The sequence below is a fragment of the Silurus aristotelis genome, assembly GCF_946808225.1.
Source record: "Silurus aristotelis genome assembly, chromosome: 24".
In the NCBI taxonomy this organism is placed as follows: Eukaryota; Metazoa; Chordata; class Actinopteri; order Siluriformes; family Siluridae; genus Silurus; species Silurus aristotelis.
Window position 1 is genome coordinate 9429617 of NC_139597.1, and position 21249 is coordinate 9450865.

Sequence of the window (21249 nt, forward strand, 5' to 3'; positions counted from 1 at the left end):
GATTAAAGCCTATTACCTTCAGCTGCTCAGCTCAATTGAAAGTCCCTTTGGATAAAAGTATCTGCCAAATGTGAAAATACAAAATACACTATTTGTGTACATCTTTTTTGTATTAGCTACAAAAAGGAAGCAATTCCCCTCCATGGAGAAAGTCCATAAAAAAAAAAAAAACATAAAAAAAAAAAAAAAATATATATATATATATATATATATATATATATATATATATATATATATATATATATATATATATATATATATATATATATTACAATGTGAAAAAAAATTCCTAATACCGACATTATGCAGTGTACAAATAGAAAGCAACTTAACCTGCAAATATTTCTGAAGTTTACAGCATTTAGCAAACACCCTTCCAGAGTGGGATATAATAGTGATTTAGATAGATAGATAATAGATAATAGATAAAATAGATAATAGAACAGTTGTTTCAGGAAAATAGTCATTTTTAAACATTAGGCTCATTATTGCAATAGTTACAAAAATTTTTTGCCGATTTACTAAAACCATAGAGCCACAATGATACTATATGTAAGTTACCTGTAAGTGTATTTTGATTGATTACATATTAATTAATAAAAATATAATTGGGTCAAAATTCTGGGTATCAGTGATTTATCTTAATTTTCCTATCTATTTTGTTTGTATACTTTTGTTTAGTTAGTTTTTAATGGCTAATAACTGATTATCAAAATATATTTTTTTATTATCTAATTCTTTTTAGGAAATTGCATTGCCACCCAACAATATAATAACATTTAACTTATGGCTAGTTTACTGACATTATTTGTAATAGATGTAAATTTATTGCGTGGACTGATTTATTCCTTTTTTAAATAAGATTTAAAATCAAAGTTTAGTCTCCAGTAATCACAGCGTCACAGCAACCAATCTTCTCAATTTGTATTCACCTAGTTTGACCCTCAGCGGACACCATAGTTTCGAGTACGAAAACATGGAGTCCCGGAAGAGAAGAAAGTTGGTTCATAAGTAAAGGTAAGTTTGTCAAAATGCGACACTGTTTCTGGTCAAAACATCTTCGCGCAATGCAGGAGAGAGTGAAGGAAAATGTCGTCCTTGTTTTGGATGACATATTTTAAAAACTGCGACGGATTGGAAATGCCGGCTAACATCGACAAGAAACGCTAGCATTGGTCGTGTAGTAAAAGACTGACTGCTAGCGGTATAAGTGCACTGCGTAGGGTACGAGCGCCATGAGGTTTGTGCGCCAAGGGTAGTGCACTATTTGTCTGATATATAGTGATTTGAGATACAGCCAATATGCTAGCTTGTTAGGGAGTTGATGTGGCAGACCGGAGGAGTTTTTGATTTCACCAAAAAGAAGGCTATTAGGCCATGAGACATGTCAAACTACACGCAATGACACGTGAAATTTGTATGTTATTGTAACAAAACAGTAAAAAATTAAATAAATCGGACTTCCGGGTTGTTTGGTTGAAGGTGTTCTAGCTGTTTGGATTACAGTAATGGATCTGATAATATGAACGCATGATATGAAGAGTCTACAATATAAGTACATGTTTTCAAATCCATTTAAGTTGCATAGTCGTGATAGACATGATCACCAGGTGTACACATATCTAATGAGAAAACCAGAGCATTGGTGAGAAGATTGAAAATGAGATAATGACGTCATAAAAGGATTGTCGATCTGGGTTATGGCGTCTTCGAAATGCCGTACATGTCAATGTAAATATCAATAAGCATTAAAACTTGATGTGTCTACAACACTTCATTTGATGGCTTGTTTAAAATAATGACTATATCTATTATTATTATTATTTATTTATTTATTTTTTTGCAGTGATGTGTTTTTTCTTAGAAATGAAGGTGGAAGGCAAACTGTTTTTTGTAACCTGGGTGAAGAAGGATTGAAGCTTTTGTACATCTGGCTTTCCATATAAAAAGCCACAATGACTGCTGAGGAGTCCAGTAACGAGGTGGACGTGTGGTCCTCCATCCGCTGCCTGGGTTACCTGTCCAGTGTAAACCTGCTGGTGGCGGTGTGTTTAGGCATGTATGTACGATGGGAGCACACTTCCGAACCTACAATCTTGGTCATTTTTATTCTAGGTCTCTTTGTCTTGGGCCTCTCCAGCATCCTGTATTATTATTTCTCGATGGAGTGGGCCAGCCTGAGCCTGTTCCACCTCTGGTTTGGCTTTCTGCAAGGCCTTCTATGCTTTCTGAACAGTTCTTCTTTAGAGAATGATGTGAAGGAGCAAGTGACGAACTACCTGCTGTTGGCCAGCGTGGCTATGCGCTGTGTGTGGGCACTGACAGACCGCTTGTGTGGCTGCATCAACCACAAGAGAATCGTACTTACATCAGCCGAGGCTCTCGAGCTGCTGGGATTTGCCATAGCCAGCACCACTATGGTCCTCTACAAGTCAGCGGCAATCATCGCTCTTCTGGTTGCTTTAGGTGTCATTATTATAGACCTGCGAATGAAGTCTCTCTTGGCTCTTCCCAATCTCATCTGCTTTTCTGTAGTCACAGCCATCACTTTCTTCCAGGCTCTTCATGTCCAGGCTAACCCATTTACCCTGGGCTGTTACTTCGGACGGCTCATTTGTGAACCCCTGCTAGACGTGTACTTCAGCAGCCTTTCGGTGACTGAACGCTGGATGCCTTTTTTGTCAGCAGGCAGGCTGTGGCACAGACTCTCTCTCTTCCCTCTTAGCATTGTGGAGCTAATGTTCTTTGTGCTTTGTGCCCTGAAACTGGGACACCTAGAGTTCTGGTACCTCGTTATCCCTGGATTTTGTGTGTTCGGCCTCTTCTGGGTGCTTTGCCACATGGTGTTCCTGGTCACGCTTTGGGGCTTCCACACCAAGTTAAGCGAGTCCCAGAAGGTTCAGGCTGCCCAGCGCTCAGACGGGCGCAGTCTAGACAGAATCATGGCCTCCAGGGGGGTGCGCCATTTTTGCCTCATCTCCGAACGCCTGCTGTTTTTCTGCCTGCTCTCGACTGTCATCCTGGGGGCAGTGTCATGGCAGGTGAGTGAGAATTATGTATAGCTGCAGGTGACTATAGTAGCAAACAGGTGGTTTAGAGGAAACACTCAGGCTGTGGCTGTAAAAGAGGCTTAAACAGTTAATTAAACAGGTTTTCTTTTTATGAGCTCATTCTTGCCACATTTACAGCCACAGACTGTTTTCTAATTCACTTTATTATGTTGTATTTATTGGATTTATAGCTATCAATAATAGCTTTACTTGTTTTACTTTTACCGTTGTAAACAAATTCTGCGAATCGGTTGCAAATTGTTTAAATGCTAGAATTAAGTGTTTATCCAATTTTGCACTACAAAGTTGTAATTTACTCGATATTCTGACATTCTTAACATTTACCGAAGCCACATAATTGGGTTAGAAAAACATTATGGTAATCAGACCAGATAATGGCTTTGACTTTACGCATAAAGTTGCGTCTAGGCAAGCTAACTGATGACAAGAATAATGAGGAGGATAATGACTAATCCTTGCTGTTGTTGATGAGTAAGTGGCAGAGTAGTGCACTTCTTCCTACTGATTCTCTAGTGTGAAATGAGGACAGCATGAACAACCGGCTGTTAGACCTTGGGCAGAAGTACCTTTTCTGACAAAAGCAGAGAACTTCTAAGCGCTAATATAATGTGCTGTAAAATGAGTCATTCTAGACCTTCCTGTAGGCTGTCCACTGCCAACAACTGTATTACTAGGCGGTAGGTTGGACTCGTAGACAGCCATTTACACTTGGTTGTTTTATACGTAGGATTGTAATTAGTGAGAATATTTATTTATTTATTTATTTATTTATTTGTTGTTGGGTTTTTTTTTAAGTGAGAAAAGGTGCAGGTAAAAATTCAGGTGGAATTCCCCAAATCTTTGTTCAAACAACTTCTTAAAGCCTGTGAAGCATTTTAGACATTTAAATGTAATTTGCATACATCTCTTTACATTGGACAGCTTTCCATGTGCAAATGGTTCTTGACTGGTTCTAAGAATTGGTCCTTTTTAATGAAAATAAATAAAATTGTTACTTTTACTGTGGCAAACATATTTTGCATAAACATTTACAAATGAGAAACAAAGTATTAAGGTGGTGGTTAAGAGTAATACGCTTATTAGCATATTATGCAAATTATTATAAGATTTTAGGTATGACTTACAGGAGAGGTATTTTTCTTCCATATGCAAGTCCATGTAGTCAGATTCTTCTTGTGGCCCATATACATGACTCGTAAAACACCCGGGTGTAAAATGTTTTTTTGGAGCTGATGATTAGGCTTTACATAGCTGACTGCCAGTATAACTGAAAGTTGTAGTTTTTGAATTACCACCTACACCAGAGAATATTTATCCCTGTGATTCATCCATATCTCGATCACCTAGCTTGCCCTGTGAGTAAGGTTTTCTTTTTTTCCCTCTGGCTGCCATTTCATTGAGAGTTACGCTATGTCCAAGCTTTCCTGTTTGATATTTGAAGTAATTTCACACCATTTTCCAGTAATGTTACACAGAAATTTTATGTTCCTTCTTTTCTTGTTTTAATGATGTAAATGCACTTTTTTGTTAGCTCTCTAATGCACTCTTCATGAGCATGTTCCTGGTGGTGCTGTCACTGGAGTCTCTGGTACATGGACTCTTCCATGAGTTGGGCAACTGTCTGGGAGGGACATGTGTGGGCTATGCAGTGGTCATTCCAACAAGTTACTGCAGGTAAGCGCAGCACAGTTATTTTAGCTATATACCCTATATAGGCAAAAGTATTAAGTATTAGGACACCTGACCTTTCCTGCCATATGTGGTTCTTTTCCAAACTGTTACCACAAAGCTGAAGGCACACAGTTGTATAGGACATCTTTGGATGTATAATAAAATTTTGCATTCACTTGAACTTGGAAACCCAAACCTGCTCCAGGATAGTAAGGCTCCTGCGCACAAAGCGAGCTCCATGAAGATCTGGTTTACATGGTTTGGAGAAGAAGATCTTAAGTGGCCTGCTATAGAGCTCTGACCTCAACTGTACTGAGCACCTTTGGGATGAATTGGAACACTGACTGCACCCCAGACCTCCTCACCCTACATCGGTACCTTACTGAGGAAAATAAAAGAGGGACTAGGGTTAGGGTTAGGGACTAAATGTGGAATGCGATGCTCAAAAAGATATACCATACTTCCACTTTTATACAACCTTTGCCAATATAGTATACAGTATTGTTCAAAATAATAGCAGTACAATGTGACTAACCAGAATAATCCAGGTTTTTAGTATATTTTTTATTGCTACGTGGCAAACAAGTTACCAGTTGGTGCAGTAGATTCTCAGAAAACAAACTAGACCCAGCATTCATGATATGCACGCTCTTAAGGCTGTGCAATTGGGCAATTATTTGAAAGGGGTGTGTTAAAAAAAAATATCAGTGTGGCATTCAATCACTGAGGTCATCAATTTTGTGAAAAAACAGGTGTGAATCAGGTGGCCCCTATTTAAGGATGAAGCCAGCACTTGTTGAACATGCATTTGAAAGCCTGAGGAAAATGGGTCGTTCAAGACATTGTTCAGAAGAACAGCGTAAAATGATCTCCAATGCCTTAAAATGGAGAGCAAAACCAGAGAGACGTGGAAGAAAACGGAAGACAACCATCAAAATGGATCGAAGAATAACCAGAATGGCAAAGGCTCAGCCAATGATCAGCTCCAGGATGATCAAAGACAGTCTGGAGTTACCTGTAAGTACTGTGACAGTTAGAAGACGTCTGTGTGAAGCAAATCTATTTTCAAGAATCCCCCGCAAAGTCCCTCTGTTAAAAAAAAAGGCATGTGCAGAAGAAGTTACAATTTGCCAAAGAACACATCAACTGGCCTATAGAGAAATGGAGGAACATTTTGTGGACTGATGAGAGTAAAATTTTTCTTTTGGGGTTCAAGGGCCACAGACAGTTTGTGAGAAGACCCCCAAACTCTGAATTCAAGCCACAGTACACAGTGAAGACAGTGAAGCATGGTGGTGCAAGCATCATGATATGGGCATGTTTCTCCTACTTTGGTGTTGGGCCTATTTATCGCATACCAGGGATCATGGATCAGTTTGCATATGTCAAAATACTTGAAGAGGTCATGTTGCCTTATGCTGAAGAGGACATGCCCTTGAAATGGTTGTTTCAACAAGACAATGACCCCAAACACACTAGTAAACGCGCAAAGTCTTGGTTCCAAACCAACAAAATTAATGTTATGGAGTGGCCAGCCCAATCCCCGGACCTTAATCCAATCGAGAACTTGTGGGGTGATATCAAAAATGCTGTTCCTGAAGCAAAACCAAGAAATGTAAATGAATTGTGGAATGTTCTTAAAGAATCATGGAGTGGAATAACAGCTGAGAGTTGCCACAAGTTGGTTGACTCTACGCCACACAGATGTGAAGCAGTTTTAAAAAATTGTGGTCATACAACTAAATATTAGTTTAGTGATTCACAGGATTGGTAAATCCTAGAAACAAAAATGTTTGTACAAAATAGTTTTAAGTTTGTACAGTCAACGGCATTAACTGCTATTTTTTTGAACGCACCCCTTTTAACTAATTGCCCAATTGCATAGCCTTAAGAGCGTGCATATCATGAATGCTGGGTCTTTTGTTTTCTGAGAATCTACTGCACCAACTGGTAACTTGTTTGCCACGTAGCAATAAAAAATATACTAAAAAACTGGATTATTCTGGTTAGTCACATTGTACTGCTATTATTTTGAACAATACTGTATATACTATATCTATGCATTATGGATTTTTGGGACATTTGTTAAATGGTATTTGTGGAAAAATCAGTAGGCTGGGCACCTGGATCATATTCAGGATGTTTGTTTGTTATGCCAAGTTGGCCAGGAGCAAGTAGATTCAACAGACAGAAAACATAAAAAAAAAAAAAAACCACACTCTATTAAATTTTGTAAAAATCATGATCAGAATAATGCACTTCATTGGTACATTGCTGCATTCCCTTTAACCCACTGTGTAATATCTCTGTGTATGTTTTTTTTTTTTACATATTAATTCATGCCCCTTAACCAAGTCAAGAAAAATTCTGGGCAAACAAGTGGCGTTTCTACATATCATTTGGACAAGATGATGAATTTTTGATTTGTTCACCTCTGTCCTGATGTAAACGGCACACGCCCTAATTTGTCCTTCATATTTCTACAGCCACTGCCAGCTTAGCAGTCCATTCAACCTTATGTTAAGATTATGTCAGCCTTATTTAAAGCATCGGGAGAGTTTGATGACTGGAAGTCCCTGAATAGGTGATAGCAAATATAGTGCAAAATAAACTAATAGCCATTAATAAACGTTGGGTTAATACTGGTTGTGTGAGGCGTGCTGTCTCCTCTATATAAGGAGAAACTATGAGTAAGGAGGCTGATTAGGATGCAGCCCCACAGCTCCATCACGCTCAGTATTCCAGCACACTGAGAGCCAGGTCTCAGCAGGGAGCTGGCACATGAGGGGAATATAGCAGGGTGTAATCTCCTGTCTGATGGGTGCAGATCATGTTTTTACAATCATGAGGGTTCCTCGGGGAGCTGAGGCAGGCAGAAAGGAAACGATACGGACAGCGAGACAGACAGACAGATGGCTTTAGCATGAAGAGAGACAGAAAGGACCATTTCTGCATATGCTTCATTTAGCCATTTTCACCCATTTCCAGATTCCACATTGGAGCCTGTATTTACCTCATTTTAAATACGGAATATAATTTCAAGTACCACCTCATTCATTGAAATTGTATAGAAAAGTGTAGCAAGTGTGTTGTTTTTTTTTTTTTTTTGTTCTCACCCTCCTCCACTGTGGTTAGTCTATTCACACAGCTCTTTTGAGCAGGATTTTTTTTCAGACGATTAAGCCCCATCTAAAACTAAAATAGCTAACACAATTCAGTATGGCTACATTCACCTAAGTGTCTTTTTGTAGTGTGTTCATTAATGAGTTTCATTAGCGGTAGAGAGTAGAGAACGAGCGGTGGAAAAGATCAAGTGAGACTAAAATTGAACAGAGGATGGGAAAAAGTGTAAGAGAGAGTTCCCAAGTGAAACAGACGGGAGGGCAAAATAGTAAGAGAGGAAGTCATTTTCACTTGAATAGCCAAACACATAGCCAGGTAGTTTTTACGGGTCAGTGTGTTTTAGATCTGCCATTTCAGTCTTCAGCAAGCACGTGTACGGCTACACTGTTCCACACTTTAATTATACTCCTTGGGAAGGTTTCCTGGGTTAATGGGCTTTTTTAGTGGAGCTGTATCCAAGTGAATAGGGGCAGAAGGGTCATAAGAGCCTTTGGCCTAAATGTATTTGTAGTGCAAGATGCTGAATGAGGTTTATGGGGGAATTTAGTTTGTTTCGTTCCTCATGGACAGGAAAATTGAACTTTCCCCTGGGGAAATTCCCCTGGTCTGTTTTCTGTTCTATTTATTTTTCTATACTTCTTATCTCCTTTCTGAGCTCGTACATATTCATATCGTTCATCCTTTCACATTCCCTTTCCTCTCCTCTCTGTGCTTTAACAGTGCGGATGGTCAGCCTGTACTGCTTCCTCCGGAGCAGGTACAGGAGATGAACCTGCGCTCCACCTCAACACTTAACGCTGTCCAGCGCCTTTTCTCGCACCACCTAATCCAGACGTTCGGCTGTGACTACTCCACCAGCGGACTGAGCCTGGACACACTCCAGGGCAAACTGCGCTCCTTCTTGGAGCTGCGTACTGCTGACGGCCCCCGGCACGACAACTACCTCATCTACTTCAGCGGACACACTTTGCCTACAGGAGACTGGGCTCTTACAGGTCAGTCAGGGTAGGGACGTCAAAAACTCGTCTTAGTATACATTTACATTTGTGGCATTTATCAGACGCCCTTATCCAGAGCGACGTACAAAAGTGCTTTGAGTTTCTAGCAATGAATAAATCTACACTGGTACGCCAGATTAAAAATTTAATATAAATATCATAACCACAGATTACGACGAGCCACTGCTAATTTACAAAGCTTAAAAAAAATTCTGTCTTGTGTATACTGAAAGTGTTTGCTAATGTTATTTATGGTACAGCATTCAGGGGTTATTAACTTGTTATACCGTAAAAATAACTAATGACCTTACACCTTATGTTTTTCTGTGTTGTTAATATGTACACACTTACCTTTGCTAGGAGGCAGTTTTGAAAACCTTGGCAGTTTTGTTTTAGCTGGTCTTTTCTTTAGATGTATTTTTTTTTTTCTTTTTTTTTTTACTCAGAAAGCTCTCCAAACTGTAAAAGAAATCATCTTATCTTGGCACAGTGTCTTCGCAATGCTTTATCTTCTTGTTTGTGTGTGCATGAGGTATCTCACCAAGCTATTAATCCTTATGAGCGATAGACAGAGTCAGAGGTCATGTCACACTGTTTGATCAGAGCAGGCTGGCTGGAAAACATCCTCACACTGCTGCATAGGTCTAACTGCAGCATGCTGTGTCTGACAGACTGCCATACACACTCCATCACTAGCCCTTCACACAGTTTCTGAATTTTGAGTTATAATAACTACTATCAGCTATAGCTATACGTATAAGCTTCGACCTTATAAGTGTGATTTTTACTTCATACATGTTACCAGGAAATGTATTTCCATGAATTTGCTGTTCAAACTGACCGGTGAACTGACTGGTGTGATCTTATATACAGTGTGTTACATAGGTGTTCACCCCTATCTACATAAAATAGCCAATGATATTAATAAGTGGGGGAAGATCGTCAATATTAGTTAAAAAAAATGATTTACAAATGAAAAATGTATTACACAAGTTTCTGTGTAACCCATAATCCTGGTGCAACCAATTGCCATCATAACACAAATAATTAGCTGAATAGAGCCGGCCTGTATGGAGTATCATGTAACCTCAGTATAAATACACCTGTTCTTAAAAGAGCAAGGATTCCTAAAACTTTGGTGCACACAAACCATTTTATTTTGTTAGTAACATTCGTATGTGCACTTTAAACGGCAAAAAAAAAAAAAAACATAATCCTACTATAATGAAGTTGTACATTCTCAATTCTCAAGCCTCCTCCCTCTGACTGACAGTTGTTCTGTTTTAGGTGGGGAATGTCTGCGCCTGGGGCAGATCCTCGATTTGTGGAAGGAGCGCAACGTGGGCTTCTCCTCCCGCCTCATCCTGGTGCTGGATACAGAGAACTCTGGGCCATGGGTGAAGGCTGTGTGGAGGGTGGAGGGCCTTTATGTGGCTGTGCAGGGAGCTGAAATGAATTCGGCAGGGGATGCTGAGAGCCAAGACGCGCCTCGCCTAGGAGACTTTACCTCGGAGTGGGTGGAATACAACTGTGAACCAGAAAGTGGCGTGCAGTGGGCCGAGCGAGGGCGTCTCCTCTCCGCCGTATATGGCGTTTCTAAATGTTGGAGTGACTACAGGCTCCACCTGCCGACTGGCAGCGACGTGGAAAAGCACTGGAAAACCCACTTCCCTCGTGTCACTTACCCGCTGGTGTCTGTGGCTAATTGGTGCTGTGGGCTGAATCTGTTATGGCTTTGCGGTGCCTGCCTTCGCTGCTTCAGGAGGCTCAAACTCGGCTGGTTTCCTCCTGCTGTCCTCGACACAGGGCAGGGAATCAAGCTCGTTAGATCATAGATTTGAACTACGATCTTCGCAACTTTTTGACGTGACGTGCGCCTTATTTTACGTGCCTTTTCCTTTGTTTGTTCAAATGCTTAAGTATGTAAAATGTTGTTCTGTGTAGGACAATGTGCATTTCATGGTCTAATTTTGGTGGCTGTATCCTCTTTTCCCCTGCAGTTCGTTTTTTTTTTTTTTTTTTTTTTTTCCCCCCCTCCTTGGACCTGGGATGTACTTGATAAGGGAATTCTAAGCCAATGCTGTTAATTGATCTCCCAGCAACATAAAAAATACATATTAATGAACCCAACATAGCAGTTTAAATGATTTCCTCTGTGCGTTTTGTTTAATATAATTAATACTTTTTTTTACACCCCGGCGTATGCATTAATTTGGAACAATTTCTTATATCCGTACTAAACGACAATGAAGTTACAATATTAATGCTGTATTGTGTGGTTATGTTAATGCCACTGTCATCATTTTTTTTGAATACCAAATTGTATTTTCTCCCTTTACTTTTTAAGTGCCTTTAACTTTATGCTTCCATGTTGACAGGTAAAAAAAAAAAAGCGGTTATTTGAGTTGAAAGTGCCACAACAAGCAGTTGTGGACTCTAAATGACCCTGTAGGAAAGCTATTTTAAATTCCTGTTTTGTCTCTTTGATGACAAATTTAGCAAAACAGGAATTGAGATGTTATTAGTGTGTGTTGTGTAGAGTGTAGCTCTGACTATCAGTTCCTCACTACATTAATTGATCTTTGGCGTGGTTGCAGGCTCTCATTCTGAGCCAGTGGGGTTTTCACACAAGCTTTGTACAGTTTTCGTATGTTATTGTATTCTCCTTTGACATAAATAAATGTTTTATTTAAACATTTTTGAACAGTGAATTAAGATAGTGTTAAATGCTTATTTATAGGTGAGAACATCATTTTATCCTCTACATTCCCTAATAACACATGAACAAATTTTATAATCCTTATACAGTATAGTACATATGTGCTGCTGTTGCCATGCAAATATATTATTGCAGTTTTTTTAAAACCCAGGACCGATGAAACCCTCTGTCTTGTGTTCCAGGGACAGTGACTGAAGCCTTGTTTATCTGCTCAGAGCTGCATGTAAACACGCCTCTTAGGCAATGCTTTTAAGGGGCCATGTTAATGCTTTTTTTTATAGTTCAGGACAAGAGGTCTGCAAATAGCTCTTCCCTTGAGGCTCTATTTTTAAACAGCATGGTGTGAGACGGGGTTTCTGCAAATCTAGAATGCACACTCTTGAGTCAATTGTCAGTGCGTTTTTATTAGCGGCAGTCCCCAGCCACCCTTGTAAAAAATAAAGCCAGTGTTTTCTCTTTCATTATTCGTGACTGGGGACTGTAGCGGTATTGGCTAAGGTCAGTGACTCATGCATACAGCAGAAATCATTTATGAGAAGGTTATATTAAGAGATTTATGTATCCCCTAAACCAGACTGGGTAAAAAACAAAAAAAAAAAAACACAGCTCCATCACAGGAAAGGATGACTGCTGAATCCTATTCTGTCAATCACAATTACATATATCATTAGAATACAGTTTTATACTGTATGTGTGGATTCACATTTGCAACAAACACACAGATAAGCCATAACAATTACATCACCTTCCTAAAATTTTGTAGATCACCTTCGTACTCCCAGAACAGCGCTCACTATCAAGGCAATGGTTTCCAAAAGACCTCTAAATGTGTGTTCTGGCACCAATGCCAGCAGATCTGGTAAGTTGCATGGTGTGGCCTTCATGGGTCAAACTCATTTGTCCGGTAGATCTGCTTGATCAGATTGATACCTTCTGTGGTTTGTCTTGTTTCTCAAACCTGCTCAATAAGCACATTGTAGTTCATATAAAGTTAACTGAAGAAAGGAATCATACTGCCCCAAGCTTACCTTCTGAACATTTTCAATGGATGATGAGTAGTGGACAGGACAATTGGGTTGTCCTCTTTTCCTCCTGCCTGGCAGCTCCATCTTCAGCATTCTTTTCCAAACCATCTCAATCGCACCTCTCTCACCTTGTCTCCAAAATCTTCTACATGCACGGTCCTTCTAATAAACTCGTTTCTAATCCTGTCCATCGTCATCACACCCAAGGAAAACCTCAACATCTTTTTAGCTCTGCTACCTCCAGCTCCACCTCCTGTCTTTACACTCTCCATTACTTTGCACTGTTGACCCCAGGTACCTAAACTCCTCCACCTTCACCACCTCTTCTCACTGCACCACTCCATTGCCCTCCCTCTCATTCACACACATATACTCTGTCTTTCTCCTACTGACTTTCATTTCCCTTCTCTCCAGCGCGTACCTCCACCTCTCCAGACTCTTCTCAACCTGCTCCCTACTCTCACCACAATATCACAATATCATCCGCAAACATCATAGTCCATGGAGACTCCTGTCTAACCTCGTCCGTCAACCTGTCCATCACCACTGCAAACAGGAAATTTTGCAATCCCACCTCCACTTGAACCAGTCTGTTGTTCTTACTGCACACTTCACTGCTGTCACACTGTCCTCATACATGTCCTGCACCACCCTCACATACGCTATAGTGGCAAAGGTATTGGGTCACTTGGTCATAAGGGTGGTATGGTTTTTGAGCATCGCATTCCACATTTAGTCCCATTTTGCTTTTATAATTCCCTCCCCTCTTCTGGGAAGATGTTCCACTAAATTTTGGAGTATGCTTACAGATATTTGTGTTCATCAGCCTCAATGGTATTACGAAAGGCAGGTACTGATGTAGGTGAGGAGACCTGGGGTGCAGTCAGCGTTCCAATTCATCCCAAAGGTGTTCAGAGCTCTATAGCAGTCCACTCAAGATCTTTCTCTCCAAACGATTGTAAACCATATCTTCAAGGAGAGCGCACTTTGTGCAAAGGGGCATTGCCATGCTGGAACAGGTTTGGGTTTTCAAGTTCAGGTGAATGCAAAATTGTATTATTGCGTATCTAAAGGCATCCTGTACAATTGAGAGCCTCCAGCTTTGTGATAACAGTTTGGAAAAGAACCACATATAGCAGGAAAGGTCAGGTGACCCAATACTTTTGGAAATATAGTTTCTTCCCTCAAGCCTTTAGGCATCTCAACAAAGAACTGTACTGAACTCACACACGCATACACAAACACACACACAAAACTGTGTGACTGATCTGTACAACCCGGACTCAACACACACTCGTACTCACTTCGCACACCCATGACTTGCTATATTGCTCTTTTGCACAACATTTTGTTTACATTTTGGCTACTGTTAAATTTTGTTCACTTTGTCTTGTTATAACAGGTTTACTGGCAGAGCTATTTTGTGTTTTGTCCTGCACTGTCCTGTGTTGTCTTAAACTGTCTTGTGTTGTCTTTGCACTGTTTGCACCAGGTTGCACACGTGCATTTTATGTGGCGAGGACACTTACTAGTCCTTAGCCCTGTGTTTTCTGTTTCTCTGATTGTTCTTGTATGTAGCATCAGGGTTCTGGAGGAACGTTGTTTCATTTCACTGTGTACTGCGTCAGCTATATATGGTTGAAATGACAATAAAAGCTTCTTGACTCTCTTGACTCTTGACTTCTCTGACACACCTGACTTCCTCATACAATACCACAACTCTTTTCTCGGCACCCTGTCGTACGCTTTCTTTAAATCCACAAACATACAATGCAACTCATTTTGACCTTCTCTATACTTCTCATCTTGCGTTCGTAGGGCCTTCCTCGGCATGAAACCATTCTGCTGCCCACAGATGGTCACCTCTTCCCTCAGCCTGGCTTCCACTACTCTTTTCCATAACTTTATGGTTCCCCTGTAGTTACTGCAGGTCTGCACATCTCCCTTATTCTTAAAGATCGGTACCAGCACACTCCATTTAAATTCCCCAGGCTTCCTCTCACCTTTCAGAATCTTAAACAATCTTGTTAAAAACTCCACTGCCATCTCCAAAAATATGCCTTTTCCTTGGCTTTCACCACATTCCTCTTTACCTGCTGCCGCATCTCCTTGTGCTCCTGCCTACTTTTCTCATCTCTCTGCCTTGTGCTTTTTCTCCGACCTCAGTCCACCACCACATCTCCGTGTCTTCCTTTTTATTTCCGGATATCTCCCTTATCACTCCTGCAGTAGTTGCCCAATCATCCCGCACCTCTTCACCACCACCGAGCCCCTTTCTGACCTCTTCCCTGAATCTCACACTACAGTCTTCCTCCTTTAGTTTCCACCATCGTATTCTTCTTTCAGTCCTCACACTCCTCCTATTCTTCTTCACCTCCAAAGCCATCCTACAGACCACCATCTGATGCTGTCTAGCTACACTGTCCCCGCCAACACCTTACAGTCTCCAATCTCCTTCAGGTTGCATCTCCTACACAGAAGATAATCCACCTGTGTGCACCTTCCTCCACTCTTATATGTCCCCCAATGCTACTCCTTCTTCTTAAAATAAGTGTTCACCACTGCCATTTCCATCCTTTTAGCAAAATCTACCACCATCTGCTCTTCCAGATTCCTCTCCTTAAAGCCATACCCATCACCTCCTCATCACCTCTGTTCCCTTCACCTACATGCCCATTAAATTCTGCCCTAATCACTAATCTTCCTTTCCTAGGTACACCTTCTAACACGTCATCTAACTCACTCCAGAATTTTTCCTTCACTTCCATCTCACAACCCACTTGCGGAGCATAGGCACTGATGACATTTATCATCACCTCTTCAACTTCCTTCAACTCTTCAACTTCCTTCTCTAGAATAGAACGTTCATCAGAAACACAAACACAAAACAGTTCAATAAAAAAAGATTTTGTGAATATACAGTACTGTGCAAAACTTTCAGGCAGGTGTGAAAAAATGCTGTAAAGTAAAAATGTGTTCAAATAATAAGTGTTTTAATCAGTTAACAAAATGGAACGTTAATGAACAGAAGAGAAATCCAAATCAAATCAATTTTCAGTGTGGCCACCCTTTGCCTTCTAGGTACAATTGCACAAAGTTTGTATTGCAACTCGGTGGGTAGGTTGTTCCAAACACCTTGGAGATGATCTGTGGATGTAAGCCACCTCAAATCCTTCTGTCTCTTCATTCAGTTGAAGACAGACTCAATGATGTTGAGATCAGGGTTTTGTGGGGAAGCAAACCATCACTTCCAGGACTCCATATTCACTATGATATTTCTTAATGACATTGACTCATTGTCCTGATGCACGATCAATTTGGGGCTAATCAGATGCATTGCATGATGGATAAGTAACTGCCTGTATTTCTCAGCATTGAGAACACCATTAATCTTGACCAAATTTTCAACACTATTGCAGAATCATTGATGTATAATGTATTGTATATACTAATAATATTTACGAAAATATAATAGGATTACCATTTGGGTCATTGGGAATGGTGGGCATGGATTTCTGACAACTGAACATGGTCAACTTTGGACAGAAAATAGGAATACACCCTTAAAAGCAAGCCAGTGTATCTTAGAACATTATTTGCACTGAAACTTGGAAGAATGTTCAGCAGTGGACAGACTGACTGACCTGTGGATACACAATGAGCTGTGATGCACTGTGTTCCATTTTGTGAAGCTTAAAAAAACGTTTTATGCACATCACAGCTATATTCCTATAAACCCATTGTGATGAATGACTAATTGACTTTGGAATATGTGTTACATCTTATACCCCATATTAATACCCCTGTGAAACAGGAAGTAATGGTTGAACAATTTTCTGTTCCTAATTATGCAGGTATACAAAAAATTACAATATGATTATTGTAAACATCAAATATATTTTACTCATATTCTCAATTTCTTTAGGGTACCTATGATCATGCAACTTGATAACAGTTAACATCATGCAAAAAAAAAATATTTTTCACATTTTCACATGCACATTATTTTCAGCAATTTATTTTTTGGCTATACTAAATTATTTTGTTTAGGCATTCACCAATCAGTCTTCATCTTAGCGAAAATTGTGGATTTTTGTGGCATAACACTATGTACTTATGTCCAATTGGTTTCCTCCCTTCCCCCCATTAGTGAGACAACAGACTATTAGCTTAAGAGAAACTGCTCTGAACCAGCGAGTCCTTGTTTCCTAATTTCAGCAGGCAGGGCCATTTTTCTTCCTCCATGTTCTTTGGAAGTAGAATAAGCTCTTAGTGACCACAAAGAGCATGTTGCTAAGCAGCATCCTAGGGTTGAGCTATTTTAATGACACACACTAGATCATGCTTCATTTAATTACACTTACATGGTGGAGGCAGCAACAGCTGTCAGAAGATGACTTTACAACCTACAGTGAGGAAAATAAGTATTTGAACACTCTGCTATTTTGCAAGTTCTCCCACTTAGAAATCATGGAGGGGTCTGAAATTGTCATCGTAGGTGCATGTCCACTGTGAGAGACATAATCTAAAAAAAAAAAATCCAGAAATCACAATATATGATTTTTGATATGATATGATATGAGCTGTAATGCACTGTGTTTTAACACCATTTCTACCAATGACATTTACAGGAATTTGTGGTATAGTAGCTCTTCTGTGGGATTAGACCAGATAGGCTAGCCTTCACTCCTCACGGGCATCAGTGAGCCTTGCATGCCTGTGCAGCCATCAACCCTGTGCAGGTTCACTGATCATTCTTGACCTACATTTGTTAGGAATTAACCACTGCATATCAGGAATACCCCACAAGACATGCTGCTCTGGGGATCCTCTGACCCACTGAAAGGAGATAGTCATTGTTAATGTTATGCCTTATCAGTGTTTTGTATCTGCACACACAAACACACTGGGCAATTTAGAGCAGCCATACACCTACCTGTATGTGGCTCAAATTTGAGGAAATTAGCAATGTCTGAACTCTGCATAGACAATAATCAGAGCTCGGATCATTCCCCAGATCCAGATTCTTACCATGCTCGTATTTAAAGCACAATTATGCCATACATTAAGCAGATGCCCATATTCAACACACATGCCATCACACAACTGTCATCCTTCCTAGCATGCTTGAATTTCCAACTTATAAAGTCAATCTGTTTGATGTAAACTTTATTCATGCCCTTTGAGCACACAACATGTGTGTGGATGTCAGTATGATGGGGTGTCAGTGATAGTGGAAGTACATTATCTGCATTGCCCTTGTCACATTACCATTACTCATATAACATTACAGAGAATTAAGTCGCTGAGTAACCTACGCTTGGACTTGTAATTAAAGCAACTTCTCTCAGACTGATGGGAAAGCAATAAAATGCTTTAATTAAATTTAGAGAGACTGTGCTCTGCTTTTTAAACAAGTAGTTTGCCAGATTACCATTGCAAAAGCCCAGTTATAAGCAGAACACTGACTAATGTGCATTATACTAATATTTACACATTGTTTTTTCTTGTAAATAACAGTCTTTAAATATAAATTTGGAGTCACTGGGTTTATCATGCTTATTTATCATAAACATAATGACTCCTTAAAATAAATGTGTGTTGTTGAGTAATAAATGGTTGTTGAGTATAAAACAGCATCTATCTGTATCTGCATCTATATATCTGTTGACTAATCAAAGAAACTCCTAAACCAATAAAATAATATATAGATATAGATCCATTGTACAATTTTAACATGGCTACCAAATATGCAAGAGGTTGCATAATCTTGTTGAATTACAGTTTTCAATTGCGTTTGGCCTGGCAATAAAGCATATTTCTTTACCAGAATTAATTTTTTTCATATTTTGCCTTTGGAGAATTCCTTAAACGAAAGCCAAGGAAGCCATCCAGAATTGACTAGCATGCTAGCCCAGAGTCAAAATCGCAACCATAGATCTGTGGTCACTAAGCATGCTACAGTATATTATGAACTGATTTATATGATCAGAAACACTATGCACTCCCAATAATAGAAGTTTAGGACAGGATGATGGAGGGCTCTTTGAATGGACTGCATTTCTCCCTGTTAAAAGCTGGAAATTTATTGTCATGCCATCATGATAAATTAGGCGCTCAAGCAAATTTTGCATCAAAAGCTTTTCACTCTAATCAACTGCATTGTAGCTCAGCCAAATCCGTGTCCATGCCGAGCACTTAACATTGCTTTTTTTTCTTTCCTGGCACAGTAATTAATGTTTTCATGCTTCTTACTGGTCCTTGCATCAGCTGCCCTGCTTAAAACAGTTATGACTATATAATAAAACATAATTATGTATAATAACTGCAAGTCTGTGTTTGAGGAACTGTGAAATATAATTGTGTATCCCTACGCACCATATCAGTGATGGTCTTTTATCCCACCTACTAATGAAGCCCAATCCACTAACTCTTTAGTACAGTGCTGTTTTTGTATTTGTATGTAGCTTTTTAACAGCTGGGCAAAAATAGCACCACTTCTTTTATTTTTAGAAGGCTTGCATTGATATGTACATAATCCAAATCAAGGGCAGTTAATTCAGCTTGTTTCCATCAGCCCCCATTTATCTGATTGGAGAAGAATGATTAGCAGTAGTCAGCAGACCAGTGGATGATTGACCTCTGCAAGATATCTGCGGAGTCGTCCTAAACTCAGCCCAATAGCTAAACACTGTCACATCCACTCGAATCAGGCAGAGTTATGAAGAGGTGCTTTCTGAGATGTTTCAAGTGCCAGAAATAGAAAAGAAAAGAATGCAGCCATCAAGGTCTAAGGTAGTCTGACACAGCAGTTATAAGTGGGACAGAACAACAGATTTGCTTAGGCAGAGTTGGTTTTAATCACTTTAATTTAAAAAGGCCTCCTGACAATTAACAGCTGTTCTCACCATGTGCTACTGCGAGGATATGCCATTTTTTCACTGCTACCACACAACCCAGCAGAGATGCCCCCTTTGTGGATAATGTGCTCTTTGAATCATGACACCTCTTCAGCTCCTGTATTTTAAATGGAGATGCACTGTGAAGTTCACACTGATGCAAATTCTGATCTGCTCTGAAGTGTCTAAGGCAAGAAAAGGAAAAGCTCCACAGTGTAATTCATGTCATCTGTGTAACTTTGTTCGTTTTTGGAAAATTATTTGTTTGTTGTTGTTCGGCTTTGCGGCAAGGCTCAGCTGTGAAACTGAGGTAGACAATGTGGGCCCATCTGGAGAAACAGATCTCCTGACCTTCACAAGAGCTTTATTGTCCATCTCTAATAGCTCTGTGGGGTGCCATCTCCACTGAAGCTCATCTTGGCTCCAGTACTTTCACTGTTTCTCTTCTGTCACGGCTCCCTGAAATCCCCAGCACACTGCCATTCTGAAAATTGCTGTAGGTGCTGCAGTGATTTTTTTACCTCAAGCATTCACCTGCTTTCATTTTAATTTGAATGACTCAGCTGGTACTAGTCCTCCGATATTGCATTGTACTTTGCTGTGATTCTGTGACTGGACCTGACCTGAGCTGTCACACATCGTGGACATAAATGCTTTTATAGTCCCGTTACATAGAAGTAGGTTGAAAAGCCAGAACAAGTGGCATTAAAGTAAAACTGGATTAGATGACTTCATCAGTTTGTGGATCAACCTTTAGCTATTCCAGGCCCGACTTGTCCTTCATGCCAGCTGGCGTCTTCCATCTCCACTATTCCAGAGAAACACTCCTTTGAAATTATTCATTGCATTGTGCTGAGTGAGCTCCAGAGGTTAAGTGTCATTGTGTAGTTAGGCTTGGCCGAGTCCCTCTCGTGTGTGGGTCACTTTCAGGCCTGCTGTCATATCACAAAATGAGCCACGCACTTTAGAGAGAAATGCAAGCAAAGGCAATCGATAGGTTCTTATACGCCACCCTTCCTTTGTCCGAATGGGATGAAACTCAATTTTATTTTGCAGGGTGGTGCATTTATTGGATGAGGGGATATCGACAGCAAATACACAGATGGAATATGGGTAATAGGTGGATGAAAAACAAATATTAGATGCTGGCCGTGCATATATTTTGCACAGTGATGAACAGGCATGAAATTTTTATTCTCTGCTGCATTACAGTATTTGTCAGTTTCAACCACATGCAAGCTTGTAGGAATATGGCAGGTGTTGGACTGACTCCAGACTATCAGTGGGCCTAAGAGAATAATCGTAGTGTCAGACTAAAGGGCAGTATTGTGGTGCAATGGATAGTGTTGCTGTCTTACAGTGCTATGGTTCTTGGTTAAATCCTGAGCACAGGCTACTGTCAATGAGATGAAAGAAATTGTGGGTTTCTGATGGTTTCCTTCAACTTCCAATGCCAATAAGTGGTGTTAAATTACATTTAATAGTAAATGATAATATGAATGTGTGTGCCTTATGTACTGAGATGAACTGATGCATCCAGGGTGTATCTAGAGTGTGTTTCCACCTCATGCTAAAGTATATTTCCTGGATAGAAAGCACCAAAACTGGCTATGATATAGCAGTTGCTGAAAATGCCTCCATTGACTTCAACAAGCAGTGAGCACAGCATGAATCAGCAGTGCTTAATTATGCTGTGCTCACTGCTTGTTGAAGTCAATGGAGGCATTTTCAGCAACTGCTATA

At 40.0% G+C, this 21249-nt stretch overlaps 1 protein-coding gene across 3 annotated transcripts; it reads left to right on the forward strand.

The window, feature by feature from the left end:
• The first annotated feature begins 905 nt into the window (after window positions 1-905).
• tmem168a (transmembrane protein 168a) lies at window positions 906-11557 on the forward strand. Of its 3 annotated transcripts, none has more exons than XM_083528203.1 (5): window positions 906-1017; window positions 1847-3041; window positions 4603-4745; window positions 8586-8860; window positions 10151-11557. In XM_083528203.1, exons 2-5 carry the CDS (start codon window positions 1956-1958, stop codon window positions 10696-10698), a joined length of 2052 nt encoding a protein of 683 aa, XP_083384329.1. In that variant the 5' UTR covers window positions 906-1017; window positions 1847-1955; the 3' UTR covers window positions 10699-11557. The 3 variants fall into 3 exon arrangements, with proteins under 3 accessions (XP_083384329.1, XP_083384330.1, XP_083384331.1); XM_083528204.1 differs by lacking the exon at window positions 906-1017 and adding an exon at window positions 1047-1731; XM_083528205.1 differs by lacking the exon at window positions 906-1017 and adding an exon at window positions 1047-1645.
• Window positions 11558-21249: the final 9692 nt, after the last annotated feature.

Coding starts and splice junctions, on each gene's coding strand:
- tmem168a (XM_083528203.1), top strand. CDS start 1,956: ATGACTGCTGAGGAGTCCAGTAACGAGGTGGACGTGTGGTCCTCCATC. Junction 3,042..4,602: donor TGGGGGCAGTGTCATGGCAG/GTGAGTGAGAAT, acceptor CTTTTTTGTTAG/CTCTCTAATGCACTCTTCAT. Junction 4,746..8,585: donor ATTCCAACAAGTTACTGCAG/GTAAGCGCAGCA, acceptor GTGCTTTAACAG/TGCGGATGGTCAGCCTGTAC.